Raw genomic sequence first — 23,537 nt, 5'->3', positions numbered from 1 at the left:
AGTGGGTTGAGTCACTGATGTGATCTTCCTGTCTGGTTTGCACCCCCCCTTTGGGTTGTGCCGTGGCAGAGATTTTTGTGGGCTATACTCAGCCTTTTCTCAGGATGGTAAGTTGGTGGTTGAAGATATCCCTCTAGTGGTGTGGGGGCTGTGCTTTGGCAAAGTGGGTGGGGTTATATCCTTCCTGTTTGGCCCTGTCCGGGGGTGTCATCGGATGGGGCCACAGTGTCTCCTGACCCCTCCTGTCTCAGCCTCCAGTATTTATGCTGCATTAGTTTATGTGTCGGGGGGCTAGGGTCAGTTTGTTATATCTGGAGTACTTCTCCTGTCCTATCCGGTGTCCTGTGTGAATTTAAGTATGCTCTCTCTAATTTTCTCTTTCTTTCTCTCTCTCGGAGGACCTGAGCCCTAGGACCATGCCTCAGGACTACCTGACATGATGACTCCTTGCTGTCCCCAGTCCACCTAGCCGTGCTGCTGCTCCAGTTTCAACTGTTCTGCCTGTGATTATTATTATTTGACCATGCTGGTAATTTATGAACATTTGAACATCTTGGCCATGTTCTGTTATAATCTCCACCCGGCACAGCCAGAAGAGGACTGGCCACCCCACATAGCCTGGTTCCTCTCTAGGTTTCTTCCTAGGTTTTGGCCTTTATCGGGAGTTTTTCCTAGCCACCGTGCTGCTACACCTGCATTGCTTGCTGTTTGGGGTTTTAGGCTGGGTTTCTGTACAGCACTTTGAGATATCAGCTGATGTACGAAGGGCTATATAAATACATTTGATTTGATTTGTCCAGGAAGTTGTCTAAAAGATTGAAGAAGTGATTTATCCATACTTGTCCCAAGTGGGCTCTCGAGTGGCGCAGTGGTTTAAGGCACTGCATCTCAGTGCAATATGTGTCACTGCAGTCCCTGGTTTGAATCCAGGCTGCATCACATCTGGCTGTGATTGGGAGTCCCATAGGGCAGCTCACAATTGGCCCAGTGTCGCTGGGGTAGGCTTTCATTGTAAATAAGAATTTGTTCTTAACTGACTTGCCTAGTTAAATTTAAAGGGATTGAATTTGTTGTTGCCTAATTTATTTTTTGGTAGGTTTCCACACTACTTTCCTTCCATCTATAGCATTTCTTAATTTTATTCAGTTTCTTTGGCTTTGATGCCTCATGATTGAGTATTGCTCTGTTTAAGTCAACTGATTTTGCTGTGATCTGATAGGGATGTCAGTGGGATGACTATGAATGCTCTGAGAGACTCTGGGTTGAGGTCAGTGATAAAGTAGTCTACAGTACTACTGCCAAGAGATGAGCTATAGGTGTACCTACCGTAAGCGTTCCGTCGACGTCTACAATTGACTATGTACATACCCAGCGTGCGTATGGGGAGGGAAGGCTGTCACCACCAGGTAGGTGTTGTCCCCCTGTGTGCTGAGGGTGTCAGGTTCTTGTCCAGTTCTGGAATTTGTCGCCACAGACTAGTACATGTATTTGGCCTGGAAATGATTAATTTCCCCCTCCAGGATGGATAAGCTGTCTTCATTAAAGTATGGAGATTCTAGTGGGGGGGATATAGGTAACACAGCAGGACATTTTTCTGTGTTGAGATAATTTCCTTTTTAATTTCTAGCCAAATGTGAAATGTTCCTGTTTTGATTAATTTAATAGAGTGAGGTAGGTCTGCTCTATACCAAATTAGCTTACCCCCTGAGTCCTTTCCTTGCTTTTCTCCTGGTAGTTTGGTGGATGGGATTACCAGCTGTCTGTAACCTAGAGGACAACCAGTGGGTCCGTCTCCTCTATACCAGGTTTCTTGCAGGATGACAATGTCTGTATTACTGATTTATTTGGTGAATCCAGGTTCACCTCAGGCCTTGGATATCCCAGAATGAGATAATACTGCTGCACAATTAATCAAATGGCCACCCATACTATTTATATTTTTACACTACTGCTACTTGCTTTTTATTATCTATACATAGTCACATTACAAATGACCTACTTATTGTTATGTAATTTTCTTGTGTTTCTTTTTTATTTATTTACCATTTTTTACTTTAGTTTATTTAGTAAATATTTTCTTAGCTACATTTCTTGAACTGCATTGTTGGTTAGGGGTTTGTAAGTAAGCATTTCACAGGCGTTGTGTTCCTCTCGCTCTGATCAAACAGATGTAATTTGAGAAACCCCAAAACATTCTACCGTGGTATCGTTTACCCAGGCGGGATTTTCATCTCTTTTATTTAAATCCTGGAATATAATAGACTGTGTTGGTTCTGTGTTCCCCGCAGATAAAACAGTCCTTGCATTCCTCGTGAAATGTATCTGTTGAGATTCGGGAGGGGTGGCCGCCAGGTGTTGGGTTACAGCGCGGAGGCCCCTCCCTGCTCTCTGCGATTTAGAGAGAGGGGTTGTTAGTCGGCGGCGGTAGGGCGGCAGCAGCAGCCCACAGCACCCATGTTCAGTGGAGAGTCAGTGGAAGGTGCCCCCAGATGACCGACGCAGACGTCTGGGAATGAAAGCCACTGTCACCGAGAGTGACAGCTTTCGCTCTCTGTCGCCGCACCTTGACGAGCCTTGACTAGCCCCGGAGTGACGCGCTCTTATCAGTCGCACGCCAAAGAAGTGACACGGAGCCGGTTAGAACTATGCCAGAGATGGAGAAAGGGAGACCGCCGGAAAACAAACGCAGTAGGAAACCCGCGCACCCCGTCAAGAGAGAGATCAACCAAGAGATGAAGGTGAGGGGAAATGAGTTATTTGGCTTTTTTTTTAGCAGTGTTCTATTTGTGAATAGTCTTAAGTAATGCCATACTATGTTGTTGTCTTAGGTCTCTTTTTATGTAGTGTTGTGTTGTCTCTCTTGTCGTTATGTGTGTTTTGTCCTATATTTTTATTTAATTTATTTTTAATCCCAGCCCTGGTCCCCACAGGAGGCCTTTTGCCTTTTGGTAGGCCGGCATTGTAAATTATAATTTGTTCTTAACTGACTTGCCTAGTTAATTAAAGATGAGATAAAAATAAAAGTGCAGATTGAGACTTTTGAGACATTGGGAGAGAGCTCCGTGCGCACTAATCACACAGTTGGAGGCATTCACAGACGCCATGAAAACTTCGATTTGTTCTCATTGAAACGATTCAATTAGCTTATAATTGAATGCCGTTATATTATTGAATACTTCCGAAATAATGATGAACGATGATAATGATGATAATTTCATATGATGAAATAAGACAGTTATATTATATTACCTGGCCTTGCCACAATAAACCGACTGTCGGGAAATATAGCTTTCTGAGGGAATGAAAACGTGTGACTGTTTAATTAAAGTGTCACTCTTAGGTTATCTAATATTTGATGTCGTGTCCACTGAATGGTAGGTAGCCCTTCTGTAGTGACGCCATGTCAGTCCATCCGTAGCCTCGCGCAGCAAAATCCAGTGGTGTTCCAGATGTGCGTCACCACCAAACCGCAAGAACATTTCACTTCTTCCCCGCTTCGGCTGTGCGCGCACTTGTTGTAGTAGGCTAGTCTACATGTTTACAACAATGTAACGTTGTAAAAAATAAATACATTCGAACGAACATACATAGTCACATCACTTGAGAATATCCGCGAGGGCAAAGGATCAGTAGGCCGAACCTAAACAGGTAACCGTAGTAATTGTGCCCTTGGAAAGTGACTCAGAATCAGTTTCATGGAAACTATGTCTACTGTTTTATTTGGTGATTCCAATTCAAAACAAAATTGAATATGATGGTTTTGGTTTCAGTCCTACTGCGAGAGTGCAAGTCTTGTAGTAGGCTAGGCTACAAGCCCACCTTTTGTCTGCCTTCAGTTTTATGAGTTCTGACATTGGCCACTGGGCACAGATGTCAGTTCAAAGTCTAGTTTTGATTTACATTTGGTTGAGTTGTCAACTATTGTGAATTCAACATTAAATTAAATCTAAAAATCGTCTTGTTTTGTTAGAGGAAATGTGCTCTTTTTGCGTAAGTGGTTTGGATGGTAGCTTTTGATATCCAGCGAGTGGTGTAGAATTGCAACTTAACTCATCTGAATGAAAACATGCTAAATGCTGTCTGTGCTTGATGTAAGTCAGCCCGGCCTGGATCTGAGCTGGATCTGGGGGTCGGCCCTGTGTTGTTTCCTTTGGTCAGGGTTCTTTCTGTGGGGCTTGTCACTCTCACAAAGCAAATGTTTGTCTGAACTGCCAATAAGAAACAATAACAACATTGTGGGAAGTAAAGCACAGGGAGGAGAAAGAAAAAATTCCTGTCTCTTCCTAATGAGAAAATAGTGAGACAAAACAACACTGAATTCAATGTAATATAGGAGGACGCCCTGATGGAACTGTTGATGTAGACGAGGCTCGTCCCACGGGATGCAGGCAGCACAGGCAGAGTACTACTTTGTGATTCTCAGACTTACAGGGAGCCACGTGGATCTACAAAACAGGCCTTGGGTGACCGCGGTAATGAACTGGGGCTGTTGGGCTTGAAGGTCAGTGGTATAAGTGTGTGATTATGAAATAGAGAAGGGTAGATAAAGAAAGACAGATGGACAGATATATTTTGTCTAACTCTCACACAGATCAGAGAGACAGACACACACACACACACACACACACACACACACACACACACACACAGTCAGAGAAACAGACAGACACACACAGACAGACAAAATAGAACTCTCAGACAGACAGACAGATCACAGACAGACAGACAAAATAGAACTCTGAGACAGACAGACAGACAGACAGACAGACAGACAGACAGACAGGCAGACAGACAAAATAGAACTCTCAGAGACAGACGGACAAAATAGAACTCTCAGAGACAGACGGACAAAATAGAACTCTCAGAGACAGACGGACAAAATAGAAGACAGACGGACAAAATAGAAGACAGACAGACAGACAGACAGACAGTGATTTCAGGAGCTGTCTGTCTGTCTGCGGGCTGCTCCGGTCCAGTCCAGTGTTGTCTTAGTCAAGGGATCTATTTCAATACCACAGTCAAACCCACTCCTTCCATGCCAGACCGTAGCACAGCGCGGACACCAGATACCTGACTTTATTCATCGTTAGGCATATTTAGCTGGATATGATACCTCTACATACACACAAACACACCCGCACACACTTGGGGACACACACAATTCCTTTTCTTTGAGGCCCTGTCAGAGTGAGGAAAGCAGAGGGAAGAATGTGTAGTCAGTACCACAGCCCTGGTGTAACACTACAACAGGCACTGTCCACACTGGAAAAGGCTGAAACCCGAGAGGGAGTGCAGTGTCGGGTATCAGGGCTGGAAGGTGCCGGGTGGAGGGGGCAAGGGGAGAGTCAGAGGGAGGAGAGGGCAGGCGAGGGACGGGACACACAAAGAGGGACTGGGTGGTGCTGGACACTTGGGAGAGGGGCAGGGGAGGGAGGGACTGGGGAGTGCTGGACACTTGGGAGAGGAGCAGGGGAGGGAGGGACTGGGTGGTGCTGGACACTTGGGAGAGGGGCAGGGGAGGGAGGGACTGGGTAGTGCAGGACACTTGGGAGAGGAGCAGGGGAGGGAGGGACTGGGTAGTGCTGGACACTTGGGAGAGGAGCAGGGGAGGGAGGGACTGGGTAGTGCTGGACACTTGGGAGAGGAGCAGGGGAGGGAGGGACTGGGTAGTGCTGGACACTTGGGAGAGGAGCAGGGGAGGGAGGGACTGGGTGGTGCTGGACACTTGGGAGAGGGGCAGGGGAGGGAGGGACTGGGTAGTGCAGGACACTTGGGAGAGGAGCAGGGGAGGGAGGGACTGGGTAGTGCTGGACACTTGGGAGAGGAGCAGGGGAGGGAGGGACTGGGTAGTGCTGGACACTTGGGAGAGGAGCAGGGGAGGGAGGGACTGGGTAGTGCAGGACACTTGGGAGAGGAGCAGGGGAGGGAGGGACTGGGTAGTGCTGGACACTTGGGAGAGGAGCAGGGGAGGGAGGGACTGGGGAGTGCTGGACACTTGGGAGAGGAGCAGGGAAGGGAGGGACTGGGTAGTGCTGGACACTTGGGAGAGGAGCAGGGGAGGGAGGGACTGGGTAGTGCTGGACACTTGGGAGAGGAGCAGGGGAGGGAGGGACTGGGTAGTGCTGGACACTTGGGAGAGGAGCAGGGCATTTCCGAGAACCGTGGGACCTAGCGGTGGTGTAAGGTGTCCTGCTCGGATTTCTGCTAATTTCAGATCGTATTTGTGCTCCAATCTCCACTCGCCTCAAAGCCACAGAGGAGAAGAGGTGGGCGGATGGAAAGAGAGAGGGACCTTTGTGTTGTTTTCTTTCATATGGTCGGAATGTTTAAAAAGCCAGGATGTTCACTTCACAACACATCTGCTGAGAACACTTCTTTATTTTGTCTCTTTTTTCCCCAATTAAAAGAGCTAAACAAAGAATGATTCATATATTTTACACTGGTATTAGGTTGGAAAACTTTTCCGTCTCCTATTTAGCAAGAGTAAACAAACTGCAATACATCATGGAAAAAGAGTCATACTGTTCTCCTCTAGGTTCCCTTGCTCATTTCATCCAGTCAGGGCTGGTCTGGAAGTCTAAAGAATCAGCACATTGATTCGCGACTGGAAGCTCTGGTTACATTTATAGAGTGGGATAGAAAGTTCCACTAACAACCCTCAGATGTAAGGTCACTCACAACTGAACTTCACATTGGCTTAGCGTTAGCAAGCAGTGGCTCGGTTGTCCCGTCTCCCGCCATGTCCCCTGATTGACATAACCTATAATGTTGCTCAGTGATTTATTTCCATTTTTCCTTTTAGACGTTTGCAGAGAGCACCATGAATGAGCTCCTAGGCTGGTATGGCTATGACAAGTTGGAGCTCAGAGACTCCGAGGCCACCGAGATACGGAACTACCCCAACCGTGAGAGACGCCAGCAGCACGTCTCAGTTCTTAAAGGTGAGGGAAGGCCAGGGCCTTGTTCACTAGGCCACACCGGAGTAAAACGCTTTGCAATGGAGAGTGGAAATCTGTGTTTCAATTGGACAGGTAGTTCAGGTAGTACCTCCTTTTTTCAAAACGATTCCTGCCTACTGAACACGACCCAAGGTAATTTGTTAAGGTAGTATCCTTGTTTCACTCCCTTTCTAAACGTTTACTGCCTACTGAACACGACCCAAGGTAATTTGTTAAGGTAGTATCCTTGTTTCACTCCCTTTCTAAACGTTTACTGCCTACTGAACACGACCCAAGGTAATTTGTTAAGGTAGTATCCTTGTTTCACTCCCTTTCTAAACGTTTACTGCCTACTGAACATTTGCTGCCTGCTGCGTATCTGTACAATACAGCTAAAATAACATATTTAACAGAGGTCAGACGGAATTCACAGGTAACCCAGTAACAGAACATAGAGGTTGTTCAATCCAGACATATTACTTCACCCTTCTTATGTTTCACTTACTATCATTACAGTAAACCTGTGTGGATGGACTATTATCTTTCTACAGTTTTCAGTGTCATTGTTTTCTGTCCACGCCCTTTAGGCTGAATCTACATCTGTATTTAAATTGTGTGTGTGGAGTGGAAGTGGTGCCAAGAGAAACTGACTGAATTCAGATTCCATTTTTGTTGGCACTTTACATGACTTTATATGTATGTTAAGAACATAAATTCACTCTGAAGTGACCCTAGATATCCTGTGCCTTCCAGAAAACTCGGTGCCCAAATCCAAGAGCCTAGACAGCCCCATGACACTGGCCATGAGGAGTGGAGAGAGAGAATCATCCAGAGTCCCCTCTTCCTCCCCCGGTTCCTCCTCTCTGACCAGCCCTAAGGAGCAAAAGAGTGCCCCCGTAATTGTCCCGCTTATAAAGCCATCGGCAGGTAGGGACAGGCCTGAAAAACTCTCTCTTTCTCTCACACACACACACACACACACACACACACACACACACACACACACACACACACACACACACACACACACACACACACACACACACACACACACACACACACACACACACACACACACACACACACACACACACACACACACACACACACACACACACACATCTACTGAGCATATGCAAACACACACCCTTTGTGATGTCTCCTGCACATCACAAAAGTGTTTTAGCCTGCCTAGCTAAAGTCTAGACATTATTCAGGAAGCTAACACAAGTCGTCAGGTCTCAGGCAAGGCTCCTCATCACACAGGTGTGGTTCCCTAAATCACCCCTGTTACACTCACACATCATCATCATCATCACCATATGTAGCCTACGGTTCTTCAACACTCTCATCATCATCATCACTACCATATGTAGCCTACGGTTCTTCAACACTCTCATCATCATCATCACTACCATATGTAGCCTACGGTTCTTCAACACTCACACATCATCATCATCATCATCATCACTACCATATGTAGCCTATGGTTCTTCAACATTTACATTTAAGTCATTTAGCAGACGCTCTTATCCAGAGCGACTTACAAATTGGACACTCACACATCATCATCATCACTACCATGTGTAGCCTACGGTTCTTCAACACTCACACATCATCATCATCATCATCATCACTACCATATGTAGCCTATGGTTCTTCAACATTTACATTTAAGTCATTTAGCAGACGCTCTTATCCAGAGCGACTTACAAATTGGACACTCACACATCATCATCATCATCATTACCATATGTAGCCTACGGTTCTTCAACACTCACATCATCATCATCATCCACTACCATATGTAGCCTACGGTTCTTCAACACTCACAAGCTCCTTAAATGCTCATCTTCATCATCAAACACACTTCACATGTTGATGTTGATTCCTCTCCCCTTTGGCTCTGTCCGCAGTGGAAGACGTGCAGAATGTGCAGATAGTGTGTGTGTGGTGTCAGAAGGAAGGGGTGAAGCGCTACTCTCTCTGTATGGGCACCGAGCTGAAGAGCTTCTGTAGTGAGAAGTGCTTCGCCGCCTGCCGACGGGCCTACTTCAAACGCAACAAGGTGAGGGATTCAACCTTGCTTCAACCTTATTTCAACTTGGAATCAATGGGACAATTTTAGGTCAGACAAAACTGACTTGTCAACTGTAGCAGTTCAGATGGAGAAAATGACACACACACATACACATACATATACACACACACACATACACAGTGTTGTTTTTATGGACAGGCCAGTGTTTTGAGGGTGGGAAGGGGTCAACGTTTGCAGAGGACACTTAGTTAGTATCAGTTACGGCTTAATGGAGGAAGGGCCAGTCATAATGTGGCTTGGGTCTGGAGGATCGGGAAGCAACAGGGAAGCAGTGCCTATACACAACTCCACTCCTATACACAACTCCACTCCTATACACAACTCCACTCCTATACACAACTCCACTCCTATACGCAACTCCACTCCTATACGCAACTCCACTCCTATACGCAACTCCACTCCTATACGCAACTCCACTCCTATACGCAACTCCACTCCTATATGCAACTCCACTCCTATATGCAACTCCACTCCTACACGCAACTCCACTCCTATACGCAACTCCACTCCTATACACAACTCCACTCCAATACGCAACTCCACTCCTATACGCAACTCCACTCCTATACGCAACTCCACTCCTATACACAACTCCACTCCTATACGCAACTCCACTCCTATACGCAACTCCACTCCTATACGCAACTCCACTCCTACACGCAACTCCACTCCTACACGCAACTCCACTCCTACACGCAACTCCACTCCTACACGCAACTCCACTCCTACACGCAACTCCACTCCTACACGCAACTCCACTCCTATACGCAACTCCACTCCTATACGCAACTCCACTCCTATACGCAACTCCACTCCTATACACATTACCACCATTTTTCACCCTCCATCCAAGACATGAATACCCTCTCTTAGAGGCGCAGGGGTGTCAGGCAAGGCTATCCTCTTTCACCGTTCCTGTTGTTTTGCAGCGCTAGGTTTAATTCACACAACAACAGACAGGGAGGGAAAAGGTGGAGGTGGGGGGGGGGGGGTCGTCTGCTGCCTACCTGCAACAAACCCTTTAGTTGGTGGAAGTGGGGATGGAACTGTGGCCGTTGGCTTGTCCCTGCTTGTTACTTGGAGGGAGAAGGGCAGAGGGCCTGGGGGTGAGGTGTCCACTTTCAGTGCATACCTTACCTGCATCTGCTTCATGTTTCGTAACTCCACACGTCTCAATGGGTCACAAAGAAGGGACCATTGAGAATAAAATGAGGGTTCAGGCTTGTCATCTACTTTATCTTACTGAAACATTCCAAAATGTTACCAAAACTTTTTTTAAACAGTCCCTTTGTTTCAGTGACCTCAAAGCCCATAGGTCAATGTACTCTGTTACTTTGAACCCCTATGACAAGGCAAATTGTGCAGTGGTTATTTTGGGATTGGTTATGTAAGTTTGTTTTAATGACCAACCACGGGAGCCTTGATGATTTAAAGCAACTGCTACTTCATCAACACTTGATGCTTAAATCCCATAGTGGATACTACTGAATCCAGGCTCTACTCTGAAACAGCTTTAACACAATCCAGTGTCCTGTTCATTAGAGCACACAATGTTTTGCAACAGAGATCGAAAATGTATGTTTTGTTATTGGGCAAATCCAGCTAGTCCCTCCCAGATTTGTTTGTTTCGTTTGGTGCCTAATGAACATGACCCAGCTCTTGATAGTTTGTTTTAAGTGTATAATGATGCAGCTTTGCCCCACTCTGTCAGGCCCGGGATGAGGACCTCCATGTAGGGGAGAGGTCCCCCCAACACACCCCTGCTGATGACTCACCACGACTCGTGCTGAACAGTGGAGGTGCCAGAGTAAGAACAAAACACAATCCACTTCGTAGAAATATAATACACTTTTTAAATAGTTTAGCTCAAAGACTAGTTATGCATTAATGCATGTTTGTCTTTGAGAGCTACTTCAAAACATGTAGGGGCAGTTTCTAGGACACAGATTAGGGAACAGTTCATAATACACAGATTAAGGGGCAGTTTCTAGAACACAGATTAAGGGGCAGTTTCTAGGACACAGATTAGGGGACAGTTCATAATACACAGATTAAGGGGCAGTTTCTAGAACACAGATTAAGGGGCAGTTTCTAGGACACAGATTAGGGGACAGTTCATAATACACAGATTAAGGGGCAGTTTCTAGGACACAGATTAGGGGACAGTTCCTAATACACAGATTAAGGGGCAGTTTCTAGAACACAGATTAAGGGGCAGTTTCTAGGACACAGATTAGGGGACAGTTCATAATACACAGATTAAGGGGCAGTTTTCAGGACACAGATTAAGGGGCAGTTTCTATAACACAGATTAAGGGGCAGTTTCTAGGACACAGATTCGGGGACAGTTCATAATACACAGATTAAGGGGCAGTTTCCAGGACACAGATTAAGGGGCAGTTTCCAGGACACAGATTATGGGGGCAGTTTCTAGGACACAGATTAAAGGACATTTCCAGGACACAGGTTAAGGGGCCGTTTCCAGGACACAGATTAAGGGGCCTTTTCCAGGACACAGATTAAGGGGCAGTTTCTTGGACACAGATTAAGGGGCAGTTTCTTGGACACAGATTAAGGGGCAGTTTCTAGAACACAGATTAAGGGACAGTTTCTAGGACACAGATTAGGAAACAGTTCCTAATACACAGATTAAGGGGCAGTTTCTAGAACACAGATTAAGGGGCAGTTTCTATAACACAGATTAAGGGGCAGTTTCTAGGATACAGATTAAGGGGCAGATTCTAGGACACCGATTAAGCCTAGTCCTAGACTAAAAATAATTATTGATGGAGATTCTCCATTGAGTTTGCTTTTTAGTCTACGACTAGGCTTAACTGTGGGTCTGTGAAACCGCCCTTTAAAGGGATAGTTCAGGGATGTTACATATAGTATTTCCATATTTGTTTCCTTACCTTTGCCAACAATTAGCAACATTAGCCATGTAATTTAATCTCGCCTGTTAACATGGATTATTTTTCATGACCAAATCAGCTCAAAATAACACAATCAATTTAATATGATTTGGTCATGACATTTAACACATGCTGAACGGGGGAGATTGATTTACATGGGGAATTTGTCCCAAAATGCGAATGTTGCTAATTGTTGGAAGTGGCTAGGTTAACAAAATCAGTATGGATTGCAGTCACTACTTGGCCATAGACTTCTTTCAAGGTAAAATAAATAAATAAATATCAACATTTGTAAAATCCCTGAACTATGCCTTTGTAAGCTTTGTGAATAAAGCAGCTTTTCACAATACTGTCATATAGAATATTCCATATTTTATATTACCATCTCTACGACATATAGACACCAGTCATTTGCGTTTTCCTTTTCACGTCACTTAAGTAACTCTTCACAGTCTCTCTCGCCTGTACCGCAGGTGTGCAACTGGTGCAAGCACGTCCGCCACACCAAGGAGTACCTGGACTTTGGCGCCGGTGAGGAGCGGCTCCAGTTTTGCAGCACCAAGTGTCTGAACCAGTACAAGATGGATGTGTTCTACAGAGAGACCAGGGCCACTCTCACCAGCTCCAGCCCAGGAAGACCAACCCAGGAGGGGAGACCCGAGTCCACCGGAGGGGTCCAGAACCAGAAGCTCCTGACCCCTGAATCATGGAGCAGCAATGCTGGGGACGTGAGGGGGACGACCAGGTCGCCCGAAGGTCAGACGCCGATCAATGGTTCAGCGGCACCGAGGACTGTGTCTCCATCCGAGGCGTCATCTTCGTCATTGAAGGTTAACATTTCAGGACTGAGGCACCAGGAGAGGCACGTCCTGCCACCACCCGCGCAGGTAGCGAGCCACCACCCCGCCCCCCCTCCTCACCCCCCCATGGAGCACCACAAGGCCATGCCTCAGATCCCGCTGCCCTTCATCCGGCCCCCTCTCCACGCCCAGGGCCTGAAGAGCCCCCTGGCCAACCTCCCCAGGGGCCACCCTGGCCCCCCTTCCAGCCCCATCCACCAGCCTCCCCCTCGATCCCCCCATCACCCCCACCAACCCAACCTCCAGCCCCCATCGGCCACCTCCATGAACCCACCCGGAATACACCCCTACCCGGGGGCCTACTTCCCAGGCTTGCACTCCCCCCCTATCAACATGATGGGGCTCCGTGGCTCCGTGCCCATGCTCCCTATGATGAACTTCGGGGGATGGCCGTCCTTAGGCCCCTTCTTCCCCCAGCCCACGGTACTGGTGCCCTACCCCATCATTGTACCAATCCCAGTCCCCATCCCCATCCCTATCCCAATACCCATACCCCCTAAATCTGCTCCTCCAGAAGTCCCAGGGGTCCCCCACAGTGGGGTTATCCAGCCCGTGCCGGAGGGGATAGAGGGGGGACGCTCCAGGGGTGTCAATTTGCCTTCTCCCAGGAGCTTGGCGGCCAACAGATTGGGTAGAACCACCAACCAGGGTCTCCCCTCACCCTCAGACCACCCCAGAAGGGACATCACAGATTGGGTGAAGTCGGAGAGGCAGGCTCAGTCACCCATGTCGATCAGTGCAGTGTCCTCCCCCAGGGCTCGCTACGATGCTTCCCCATCTTCCACCTCAGTGATTGAGGGGCTGTCAGACTTTAAGCTGAGCCAGCAGCAGCAGCCAGAGAGGCAGGTCATCCAGAGAGTGCTCCAGAGGACCCCGGTCAAGCTGGAGCCCATCCCCCACGGAGTGGTGGACCTGTCGGGTCCGGGTGATCCCGGAATGGGGCAAGGCACCAGGCTGGTGATTACCAGAATGGACCACCACAACCACCACCATGACATTATCAAACCCACCCCTCCACTAACCCAGTCACCCCCTCTTCTGCACAACACCGCCTACCCACAGAGCCCTAACATACGACCCCCATCAAACACCCCACCAACTCCCAGAGGGGAATGCAGCAGCCCTCCCTGCGATACCGCCACCCTCTCCCCCTCAACACTCCTAGACGTCCCCAAACAAACAACACTGTCATCATCCCCCGATCCTCCTCCCAGCCCAGACTCCTCCCAGTCTCAGAGAGAGGCCCCGCCTCTTGGTCCTCACACCGCCCTCAGTGAGCTGGAGGCAGTCAAAGAGAACAGCTGCTCCAATGGCCAGGTCCAGGTTCCATCCCTCCCCACCAGCCAATCAGAGGGGCCCTCGGCCGCTGGCGACTCCGAGGACCCCCACGTCCCAGATGAGGACCATGCCTATGCCCTGCCCACCCCCAACCTTACACTCACCAGAACGGGCGGTGCCCCCACCAACACCCCCACCACTCTCCTCCTGCCCAAGCTTAGGGACAAGGGTGTTCTACTATGCCCACCGAGTGTGGCTGGGCCTGGGGACATGGAGCCTGCTCTGAAGAGACGGTGCCTCCGCATCCGAGATCAAATCAAGTAGGGAAGGGAGGTAGGTGTCTCTTGTTACAACAGGTTTTTGGGACACTAACGCAATGGCGATGTTAGAGAGGAATCGGAATGAGAAAGAGAGAAGACGTGAAAATTGGGTAAAGATGAAATAAGATTAGAAGGCACACAATTAAGTTTCACTCTATCACCAACACACACACACACACACACACACAGAGAGAACCCCGTAGGAAGCAAGCAGACATCCAAACAGACAAGCCAAGCCTTTTCCAAGCCTTTTCAAAATGACTCTCACTTTCTCTATGCTCTGCCCCTTCCTCTGGCCTAGCTATAACCCTAGAGCTGTCTGTCTGCCCCTTCCTCTGACCTAGCGATAACCCTAGAGCTGTCTGCCTGCCCCTTCCTCTGGCCTAGCTATAACCCTAGAGCTGTCTGTCTGCCTGCCCCTTCCTCTGGCCTAGCTACAACCCTAAAGCTGTCTGTCTGTCTGTCTGTCCCTTCCTCTGGCCTAACTGTATCTGTAAAGCTGTCTGTCTGACCCTTCCTTTGGCCTAGCTATAACCCTAGAGCTGTCTGTCTGTCTGCTCCTTCCTCTGGCCTAGCTATAACCCTAGAGCTGTCTGTCTGTCCCTTCCTCTGGCCTAGCTATAACTCTAGAATTGTCTGTCTGCCCCTTCCTCTGGCCTAGCTATAACCCTAGAGCTGTCTGTCTGTCTGCCCCTTCCTCTGGCCTAGCTATAACCCTAGAGCTGTCTGTCTGTCTGTCTGCCCCTTCCTCTGGCCTAGCTATAACCCTAGAGCTGTCTGTCTATCCCTTCCTCTGGCCTAGCTATAACCCTAGAGTTGTCTGTCTGCCCCTTCCTTTGGCCAAGCTATAACCCTAGAGCCGTCTGTCTGTCTGTCTGCCCCTTCCTCTGGCCTAGCTATAGCCATAGAGCTGTCTGTCTGCCACTTCTTCTGTCCTAGCTATAACCCTAGGGCTGTCTGTCTGTCTGCCCCTTCCTCTGGCCTAGCTATAACCCTAAAGCTGTCTGTCTGCCCCTTCCTCTGGCCTAGCTGTATCTGTAAAGCTGTCTGTCCCCCCCTTCCTTTGGTCTAGCTATAACCCTAGAGCTGTCTGTCTGTCTGTCTGGTCCTCTGGCCTAGCTATAACCCTAGAGCTGTCTGTCTGTCCCTTCCTCTGGCCTAACTGTATCTGTAAAGCTGTCTGTCTGCCCCTTCCTTTGGCCTAGCTATAACCCTAAAGCTGTCTGTCTGTCTGCCCCTTCCTCTGGCCTAGCTATAACCATTGAGCTGTCTGTCTGCCCCTTCCGCTGGCCTAGCTATAACCCTAGAGCTGTCTGTCTGCCCCTTCCTCTGGCCTAGCTATAACCCTAGAGCTGTCTGTCTATCCCTTCCTCTGGCCTAGCTATAACCCTAGAGCTGTCTGTCTGCCCCTTCCTCTGGCCTAGCTATAACCCTAGAGCTGTCTGTCTATCCCTTCCTCTGGCCTAGCTATAACCATAGAGCTGTCTGTCTGCCCCGTCCTCTGGCCTAGCTATAACCATAGAGCTGTCTGTCTGCCCCTTCCTCTGGCCTAGCTATAACCCTAAAGCTGTCTGTCTGTCTGTCTCGTCCTCTGGCCTAGCTATAACCCTAGAGCCGTCTGTCTGTCTGTCTGCCCCTTCCTTTGGCCTAGCTATAGCCATAGAGCTGTCTGTCTGTCCGCCCCTTCCTCTGGCCTAGCTGTATCTGTAAAGCTGTCTGTTTGCCCCTTCCTTTTGCCTAGCTATAACCATAGAGCTGTCTGTCTGCCCCTTCCTCTGGCCTAGCTATAACCCTAGAGCTGTCTGTCTGTCCCTTCCTCTGGCCTAGCTGTAACCCTAGAGTAGTGAGGAGTGCCAAGTTACTGAGATTCTCTCTCTTTGGCGCCATTCTCTTTAGTGGCCATGCGCATATTGTGTGACCCGTGTGTGTATGTGTCTCCATTGCACCGTACAAGTTCAATCAAACAGTGCTGCATTCAAATCCGTTTTGAACCCAGGTCTGGTGAGAAAGTATGTTTGTGTGTGTCTGAGTGAGATCCACTGGTCAGCAGCTCACCAAACACACCACGCTGTGATGTTATTTTTTCCTATGAGCCTCCACTCTTCTGCCCCAGCCATCTTTCTGGTGTTGTCGTGGAGACAGTGGCGATCGTCAGACTTGGCAGCGCTGTGGATGTTTGTGTGCTGTGAATATGAGAGCCAGCCCTCAGTGATAGAGCTCTGGGGCTTCAGAAAACGGAGCAGTAGAACCGGAGAGATCCGGCTCCGTGTGTCATCATAATGACTGGCCCGGGCCCCGGCTCTCGGTATAGTGGTGTGGAGTCTTCTCCTCTCATTAAGTAGCAATCTCTCATCTTCTCTCTCCCCCCTCTCCTCCTCGCCCCTCTCCTCTTCTCGTTCTTTTCTGCTCTCCTCTCTACTTTCTCCTCTTCTCTTCCCTCCTCTCCTCTCTCTTCTCTTCTCCTTTCCTCTCATCTCCCATTTCCTTCTCTCTCCTCACAGCTTCTTCTTCTTCTTCCTCCATTGAACCAGATGTTCTATGGAAGACATACAGTACATTACAATAACAACCCTAACGACCAATCAGATTGGAACCCTCCTTACTTTCGACCAATCAGATTGTTTTCCGTGTTCCCCTTTCCAGATTGTTCATTCAAATGGTCCTGTTGCCACCCAGAGCTGTGTGTGATTATGTGCTCATGTTTCAGTTTTACATCGTGGGCTTAATGTACACACGATGACCGAAAAGGTTTTCATTTCCAGTTACCTCTACCTACTCCCCTTTCCCATCGCATATCAAAAACCTTGAAAGGTCAAGGGTCATCTTAATAAAAGATGGCTATTGGCAGAGAGTGACACATAACCCCATAACTGGTTTTAACTGGTTTAGTGTATACTCCCAACAACGACATGCCCGAATTATAAAACGATTTCCTTTTCTCGAGAACGATGTCCCTGCTTCACCCTTTGTCATTTGTTGTGGTTTTGCGCGGTCCGCCGTTTCCCTTAGTAACCAATACATATGAAAATCACAGTGTGTTGCCAGCATTGCGCAGACGGATATATTGCTTGGTGTTCTATGTAAGGGGAGCCGGTGTGTGTGTGAACATACGTGCCCGCGTGCCCGTGTGTAATGGGAGCTGGGCTGCGTTCATAGTCGACTGATTTTAGTTTAGCACCTCTCAGCGCCAAGGGGAATATGGTTATCTAGTTCCATTGTGTTCACTGCTAAAAGTCTTCTTAAAAAAACCATTTAAAGTATTTTAGCTCTGACAGAATCAACAGGCCAACTGGAGGATTGGAGGATTCCACCTCAGGAAATAGGCCGCTTTCGTCTCATTTTCCCTGCCTTTATTTGGGCTATTTTATTGCCATGCGGAAATGGATCCCTCCACATTGGTTTTTGCAGAGCGTTTGAAACTAAAACGGAGAGGGGAACAGGCAGTAGAGTTAGAGAGTGCAGAGAGCAATGGCTTCTTGGCCCCTTGTGTGTGTGTGTGTGTGTGTGTGTGTGTGTGTGTGTGTGTGTGTGTGTGTGTGTGTGTGTGTGTGTGTGTGTGTGTGTGCTCTTGTCCGCAAGTGCATTTTTACTCCCCAAAAAGTCCTGCAAATTCACAAAAACAAAGCTGTTTGTGTGTGTGTGGTGTGTGTCTGTGCGTGCATGTATGTGTGTGTGTGGTGTGTGTGTCTGTGTGTGCGTGCGTGCGTGTGCATGTGTTCAGCACAGATGTTCTTGGTTTGATAGTGCCCTAAACCTCATTCTCACAGTGACTGGGTGGATTAAGGAAGGGAGGATTGATAGAGGGCAGATTGAAAGATGGCAGACTGTAATATGGATGTAAATGGAACTGATATTGACATCTTTCTCGCTCTCATCCCTGCCTCTCCCTGTCTTTCTCTCTCCATTTTTCTCTCTCTCTCTGTATGTGATGAACAGGCTCACTGTACAGCGGTACCAGATCCAGTGCCCCGCCCTCTTTGGTACATCACCAGCACCAACGCCCTCCCTCCAACCCATTACTCAGCCACCTGGGAGATCAACTCCACCCTTCTTCTGACCACGACGTGCCAATCAAGGAAGCAGTCCAATGGGAGAAGCAGTCCAATGGGAGAAGCAGTCCAAGAGCTCAATGTTGACTTCCAGTACATTCACAGCACAAGTGTGTGTATGTTTGTGTGAGTGTGTGTATGTTTGTGTGAGTGCGTGTATGAGTGTGTGTATGTTTGTATGTTTGTGTGTGTGTGTGTATGCACGCTGTATGTACCTTTTATGTGGCATTTCTGGACCTTCCCAAGGGACAGACAATTCCATCTCTGATCTCTCCCATAGTCCAGGAGCCTATGAAGCCAGCCCAAAGAGCCCACTCAGCCCAGTTCCAATCCTCAGCCATAGTCAGGGGCTCTACACTGCACTAGATGGTAGGCTGCTAGGCTACGATCAGCAGCCTTGTGTGGTCTTCTCCAATGGAGACTGAACCTGATCTCTTTCCTGGGGAAATGGTTTGTTTTCTCTGCCCGGCTCCACACAAAGAGCCACATTGTTCCTCTCCCCCATATCCCACACTGACTCTCCTACTCTGGTTTTGGGTTACCTGGCTAACAGGGGCTCAGGCTTCAGGAGGAGTTTGTCTTTTTAAATGGTTCTGTCTGACGGAGGGCCAGGAATATGCGTGTACCCTTCTCCTTCTTTCCTGTCCTTTCCACCCCGCAGTCCCCCCTCCAATGGTACACGCACTAGTCCTAAAGCGTGACTCTGACACAATTGCTTGTTAATGTCCTCTTCCCCTCCTATTTCCCCCCTCTATGGACGAGGGGACGAGGGTCAGTTCAGCACATTATTCTCTGGTGGTTTTCTGTTTTTGCAAGAGGGATGGAGTCCCTTGGGGCAATGAAAAATGACAAAATAATTAACTGTAAACTATGTACTATGATAATGAAAGAGAGTCCCATATATCATGAAATCCACTATTTGTGACTTGCCTGAGACCGGAAGACTTGTGTCAGCTCCCCAAAACTAATGCCTAGGTTTTGTCTCGAAGGGCTAACACAGTCTTGTGGTGCGCCGGAGACCCAGCTTTCGAACCCAGTCATTTGATTTACAACACTGACCCGGCCATGGGACAGAGGTAGATCATTTCAGTGTCCAAACCTACTCACTCTGTTGACGCTCTTTATCTTACTCAGATAAGATAAAGCCCTTTTGGTGGGTTTGGGCAGTCATGTTACCAGCCATGGTATTATTTTGAACTGTCAAAGGCTGCAAAAAAGCAGCTATCAGTATTACATTTTCCCCTAGTCTGGGGGTTTATAATGATGATACTAACTACCAGCCTGGTCCCAGATCTGTTCATGCTGTCTTGCCCACTCTTCTGGTCATTGTCATGCCAAACAGCACAAACAGATCTGGAATTAGCCTGAAAACGATCTAGTGGTAGCATCATCATCTGGAGCCCTTGCCAACACTCATCGTCACATTGTGAGAATTCACTTTTAGTTTTTGCTTTACATAGACTTTGACTTTATAATAATTTATGAATGATGCCGTCATAGATCTCCAGAAAGTGCTTTATTGATTTTTATTTCAATCCTGATTATTATACTGTATTTGTTTGCGAGTGCCGAAGCTCTTACCAGTGTCCAAATGTTTTGTTTGAATTCGTCCACTAGAGTGCAGTGTCTGTCTATGGAACATAGCAACTATTTGTCTCATATACCGTATATAAATAGAGTTTTCAATAGCGTACACAATTGTTCATTCAACCATACATTTACTGCCAATTATAAGTCTTGTCTTTTTTCACGACAGCCCAGTTTCAACAATGCCTCAATCCAGCCACAGAATATCACCTATCGCCATCACTATAGCCAAAGGAGAACATTGCCACAACCATAGAAATACAATTCCTAGAAGGACGTCCCCATTCAAGTCAATGAGGCCATAATGGGTCATTCTATTTCTATGGCCACAACAACATTGCCAAGTCATTGGCTGGAAAGCAGACCCCTTGCTGCGGGAGAGTGACCACACTGGCTTTCCAGGGTCTTTCTATAGTCATGACCTCGAATAGCCTCCTGACCCACACTCCCCTCTCTCGCACACCCACACAAACACGCACACACATGCCTCTGCAATCTCAAAACTGCATTCCAAAAAGCACGTCAATCAGCATGTGTAACCATGGTGAAAAGTAGCTAATTCCAGTCAACACTTAAATGTAACATGCTCACCTTAGGTTATACCCTGTAGTGTCATTGTAATCTTAGTCTGGCCAAGGGACTGTGTCAACAACTAGTATATGAGTCAGTGGTGGCTTCACTTGGCATCTCTATACTATATGTCTTGTGATATCAGGGATTCTCCCTTAGATACCTTTAGTGCAGTGTTTCCCAACCCTGGTCCTCCAGGACCCCCAACAGCCCAACCCTGGTCCTCCAGGACCCCGAACAGCCCAACCCTGGTCCTTCAGTACGCCGAACAGCCCAACCCTGGTCCTCCAGTATGCCGAACTGCCCAACCCTGGTCCTCCAGGACCCCCAACAGCCCAACCCTGGTCCTCCAGTACGCCGAACAGCCCAACCCTGGTCCTCCAGGACCCCGAACAGCCCAACCCTGGTCCTCCAGGACCCCCAACACTACACAGTTTATTGTAGACCTTGACAAACACACCTCATTCAACTCATTGAGGGCTTGATGATTAGTTGACAAATGAATAAGGTGTTCTTGTCCGTGGTTACAATAAAAACGTGTGCTGTTGGGGGTTGTGGAGAAGCCGTGTTGGGAAACACTGCTTTAGTGGCCAAGAAGTGAACAAAAAACTGCCATGGTATATTACACATCTGCCTATAGTAACTAACTCAAACCCTAACACTATAGTATCCTACACCTACAATCACTGTCCCTCACCTGTTTATTCAAGACTTTGGGGGAAAATTGGGAAGAACAAAAAAATTTGCTAAGTTGTCTGAAACCCATAGATTGTGGACTCGGGACACTCATTGAACATGTAAGGCACCGTATAATTGACAATTCACCGATTGTTTGTATTTAGGCCTAAATTAATAGCATCAACTGGGAGCAGTTTGGTGGAGACCTATTTGTAAAGTGAATAAAGGTTATTCTGAGAACAACAACACCACGTGTTTTTCATGTCTGATGTCATTGTTTACTTTGTATTACAGAACAAATATACTTTTCAATGTAAAATGGTCTAAGTATAGCAACCAAGGTCAAAACTATTCACTGAAACGTAACATCCGAATGTGGGATAGATAATATTCTCTCTGCCATATCTTGGTTGTATCCAAAATGTCACCTTATTCCCTATATAGTGCACTGCTTTTGACCAGAGCCCACAATAGGGTTCAATTTGGGATGCAAGTCTTTATCTCAGTTAATGAAGTTGTTACAATTAAGCAATAACGCACAACGGGATGTGGTATATGGCCAATATACCATGGCTAAGGGCTGTTCATAGCACGACGCAAAGCGGGGTTGGCCATATACCACAAACCCCTGAGATGCCTTATTGCTATTAAAAACAGGTTGCCAATGTAATTAGAGCAGTAAAAATAAATGCTTTGTCATTCCCATGGTATACGGTCTGATATACCATGGCTGTCAGCCAATCAGCATTCAGGGCTCGACCTCACCCAGTTTATACTTTAACACATCTGACAGAATGACAGAATATCTGGAATGATTTATTCTATAAATGTCTAGCATACTTTTACAACCTTTGTTTTGAATACAAATTCCAGTTTTGATTTGACAAAAATACATACAATCTATAGAATGCCATTAAAAGCGGTATAAACTTTTACATTTTATTTGAGTAAACATTCTAGTTCTGATTTGATAGAAATACATAACATCTATAAAATGTCATTTAAAGCTATATAAATCAATAACCTTTTCACAGATTATGACAGAAGAATCAAACTAGGTATGATTTATTCTATAAATGTATAGCATACATTCACAACCTTTTGTTGAGAGTAAAAATTCCAGTTTTGATTTGATAGAGGGAATGTAGTCCGTCTAGAGTGCATGTTCAAACCAAAGTTCAAAGTTCAAACCAGTCTGTTAAATTACAGGAAAAAACTATGGGATGAAGGGGTCAGGCCTGACTAACAAAAAAGACAGGTGGATGGATCAACATGGACCTTCCACAGTGGAGATAAGGAAAACTAAGAGTGAACCATAACGTACACTACCATTCAAAAGTTTGGGGTCACTGTTTTTGAAAGAAAAGCTATTTTTTTTGTCCATGAAAATAAGATCAAAATGATCAGAAATACAGTGTAGACAATGTTAATGTTGTAAATGACTTGTAGCTGGCTGGAAATGGCAGATTTTGGGGGGAATATCTACATAGGCATACAGAGGCCCATTATCGGCAACCATCACTCCTGTGTTCCAATGGCACATTGTGTTAGCGAATTCAAGTTTATCATTTTAAAAGGCTAATTGATCCTATGAGGACCTTGGGGATCAGATGTACCATTACACCCACTGATCAAACGTATAACAGACAGACACTGCTAAAAAGGGGTTGTTTGTGATATTTTCACTCAGTTGCCACTTTATTAGGGTCACCATCCTATTCACGAAAATAAATTGATTTTACATACAGTTGAAGTCGGATGTTTACATACACCTTAGCTAAATACATTTAAACTCAGTTTTACACAATTCCTGACATTTAATCCTGGTAACAATTCCCTGTCTTAGGTCAGTTAGGATCACCACTTTATTTGAAGAAAGTGAAATGTTAGAATAATAGTAGAGATAATTATTTATTTCAGCTTTTCTTTCATCACATTCCCAGTGGGTCAGAAGTTTGCATACACTCAATTAGTATTTGGCAGCATTGCCTTTAAATTGTTTAACTTTGGTAAAACATTTTGGGTAGCCTTCCACAAGCTTCCCACAATAAGTTGGGTGAATTGTGGCCCATTCCTCTTGACAGAGCTGGTGTAACTGAGTTGGGTTTGAAGGCCTCCTTGCTCACACATGCTTTTTCAGTTCTGTCCACAAATTTTCTATAGGATTGAGGTCATGGCTTTGTGATGGCCACTCCAATACCTTGACTTTGTTGTCTTTAAGTGAAGTGCACCAGTCCCTCCTGC

General features: G+C 46.9%; 1 protein-coding gene across 1 annotated transcript; it reads left to right on the top strand.

The window, feature by feature from the left end:
• The first annotated feature begins 2,364 nt into the window (after nucleotides 1–2,364).
• LOC135506173 (sine oculis-binding protein homolog) lies at nucleotides 2,365–21,539 on the top strand. Its single transcript, XM_064925653.1, has 7 exons — nucleotides 2,365–2,738; nucleotides 6,803–6,941; nucleotides 7,692–7,865; nucleotides 8,855–9,006; nucleotides 10,751–10,846; nucleotides 12,404–14,422; nucleotides 18,346–21,539. Exons 1-6 carry the CDS (start codon nucleotides 2,646–2,648, stop codon nucleotides 14,411–14,413), a joined length of 2,664 nt encoding a protein of 887 aa, XP_064781725.1. The 5' UTR covers nucleotides 2,365–2,645; the 3' UTR covers nucleotides 14,414–14,422; nucleotides 18,346–21,539.
• The last annotated feature ends 1,998 nt before the right edge of the window (nucleotides 21,540–23,537 follow it).

This window comes from Oncorhynchus masou, chromosome 19 (genome assembly GCF_036934945.1).
Source record: "Oncorhynchus masou masou isolate Uvic2021 chromosome 19, UVic_Omas_1.1, whole genome shotgun sequence".
NCBI classification, from domain to species: domain Eukaryota; kingdom Metazoa; phylum Chordata; class Actinopteri; order Salmoniformes; family Salmonidae; genus Oncorhynchus; species Oncorhynchus masou.
The sequence above is the reverse complement of the archived record's forward strand: the minus strand, read 5'-3'. Positions and strand labels throughout refer to the sequence as shown.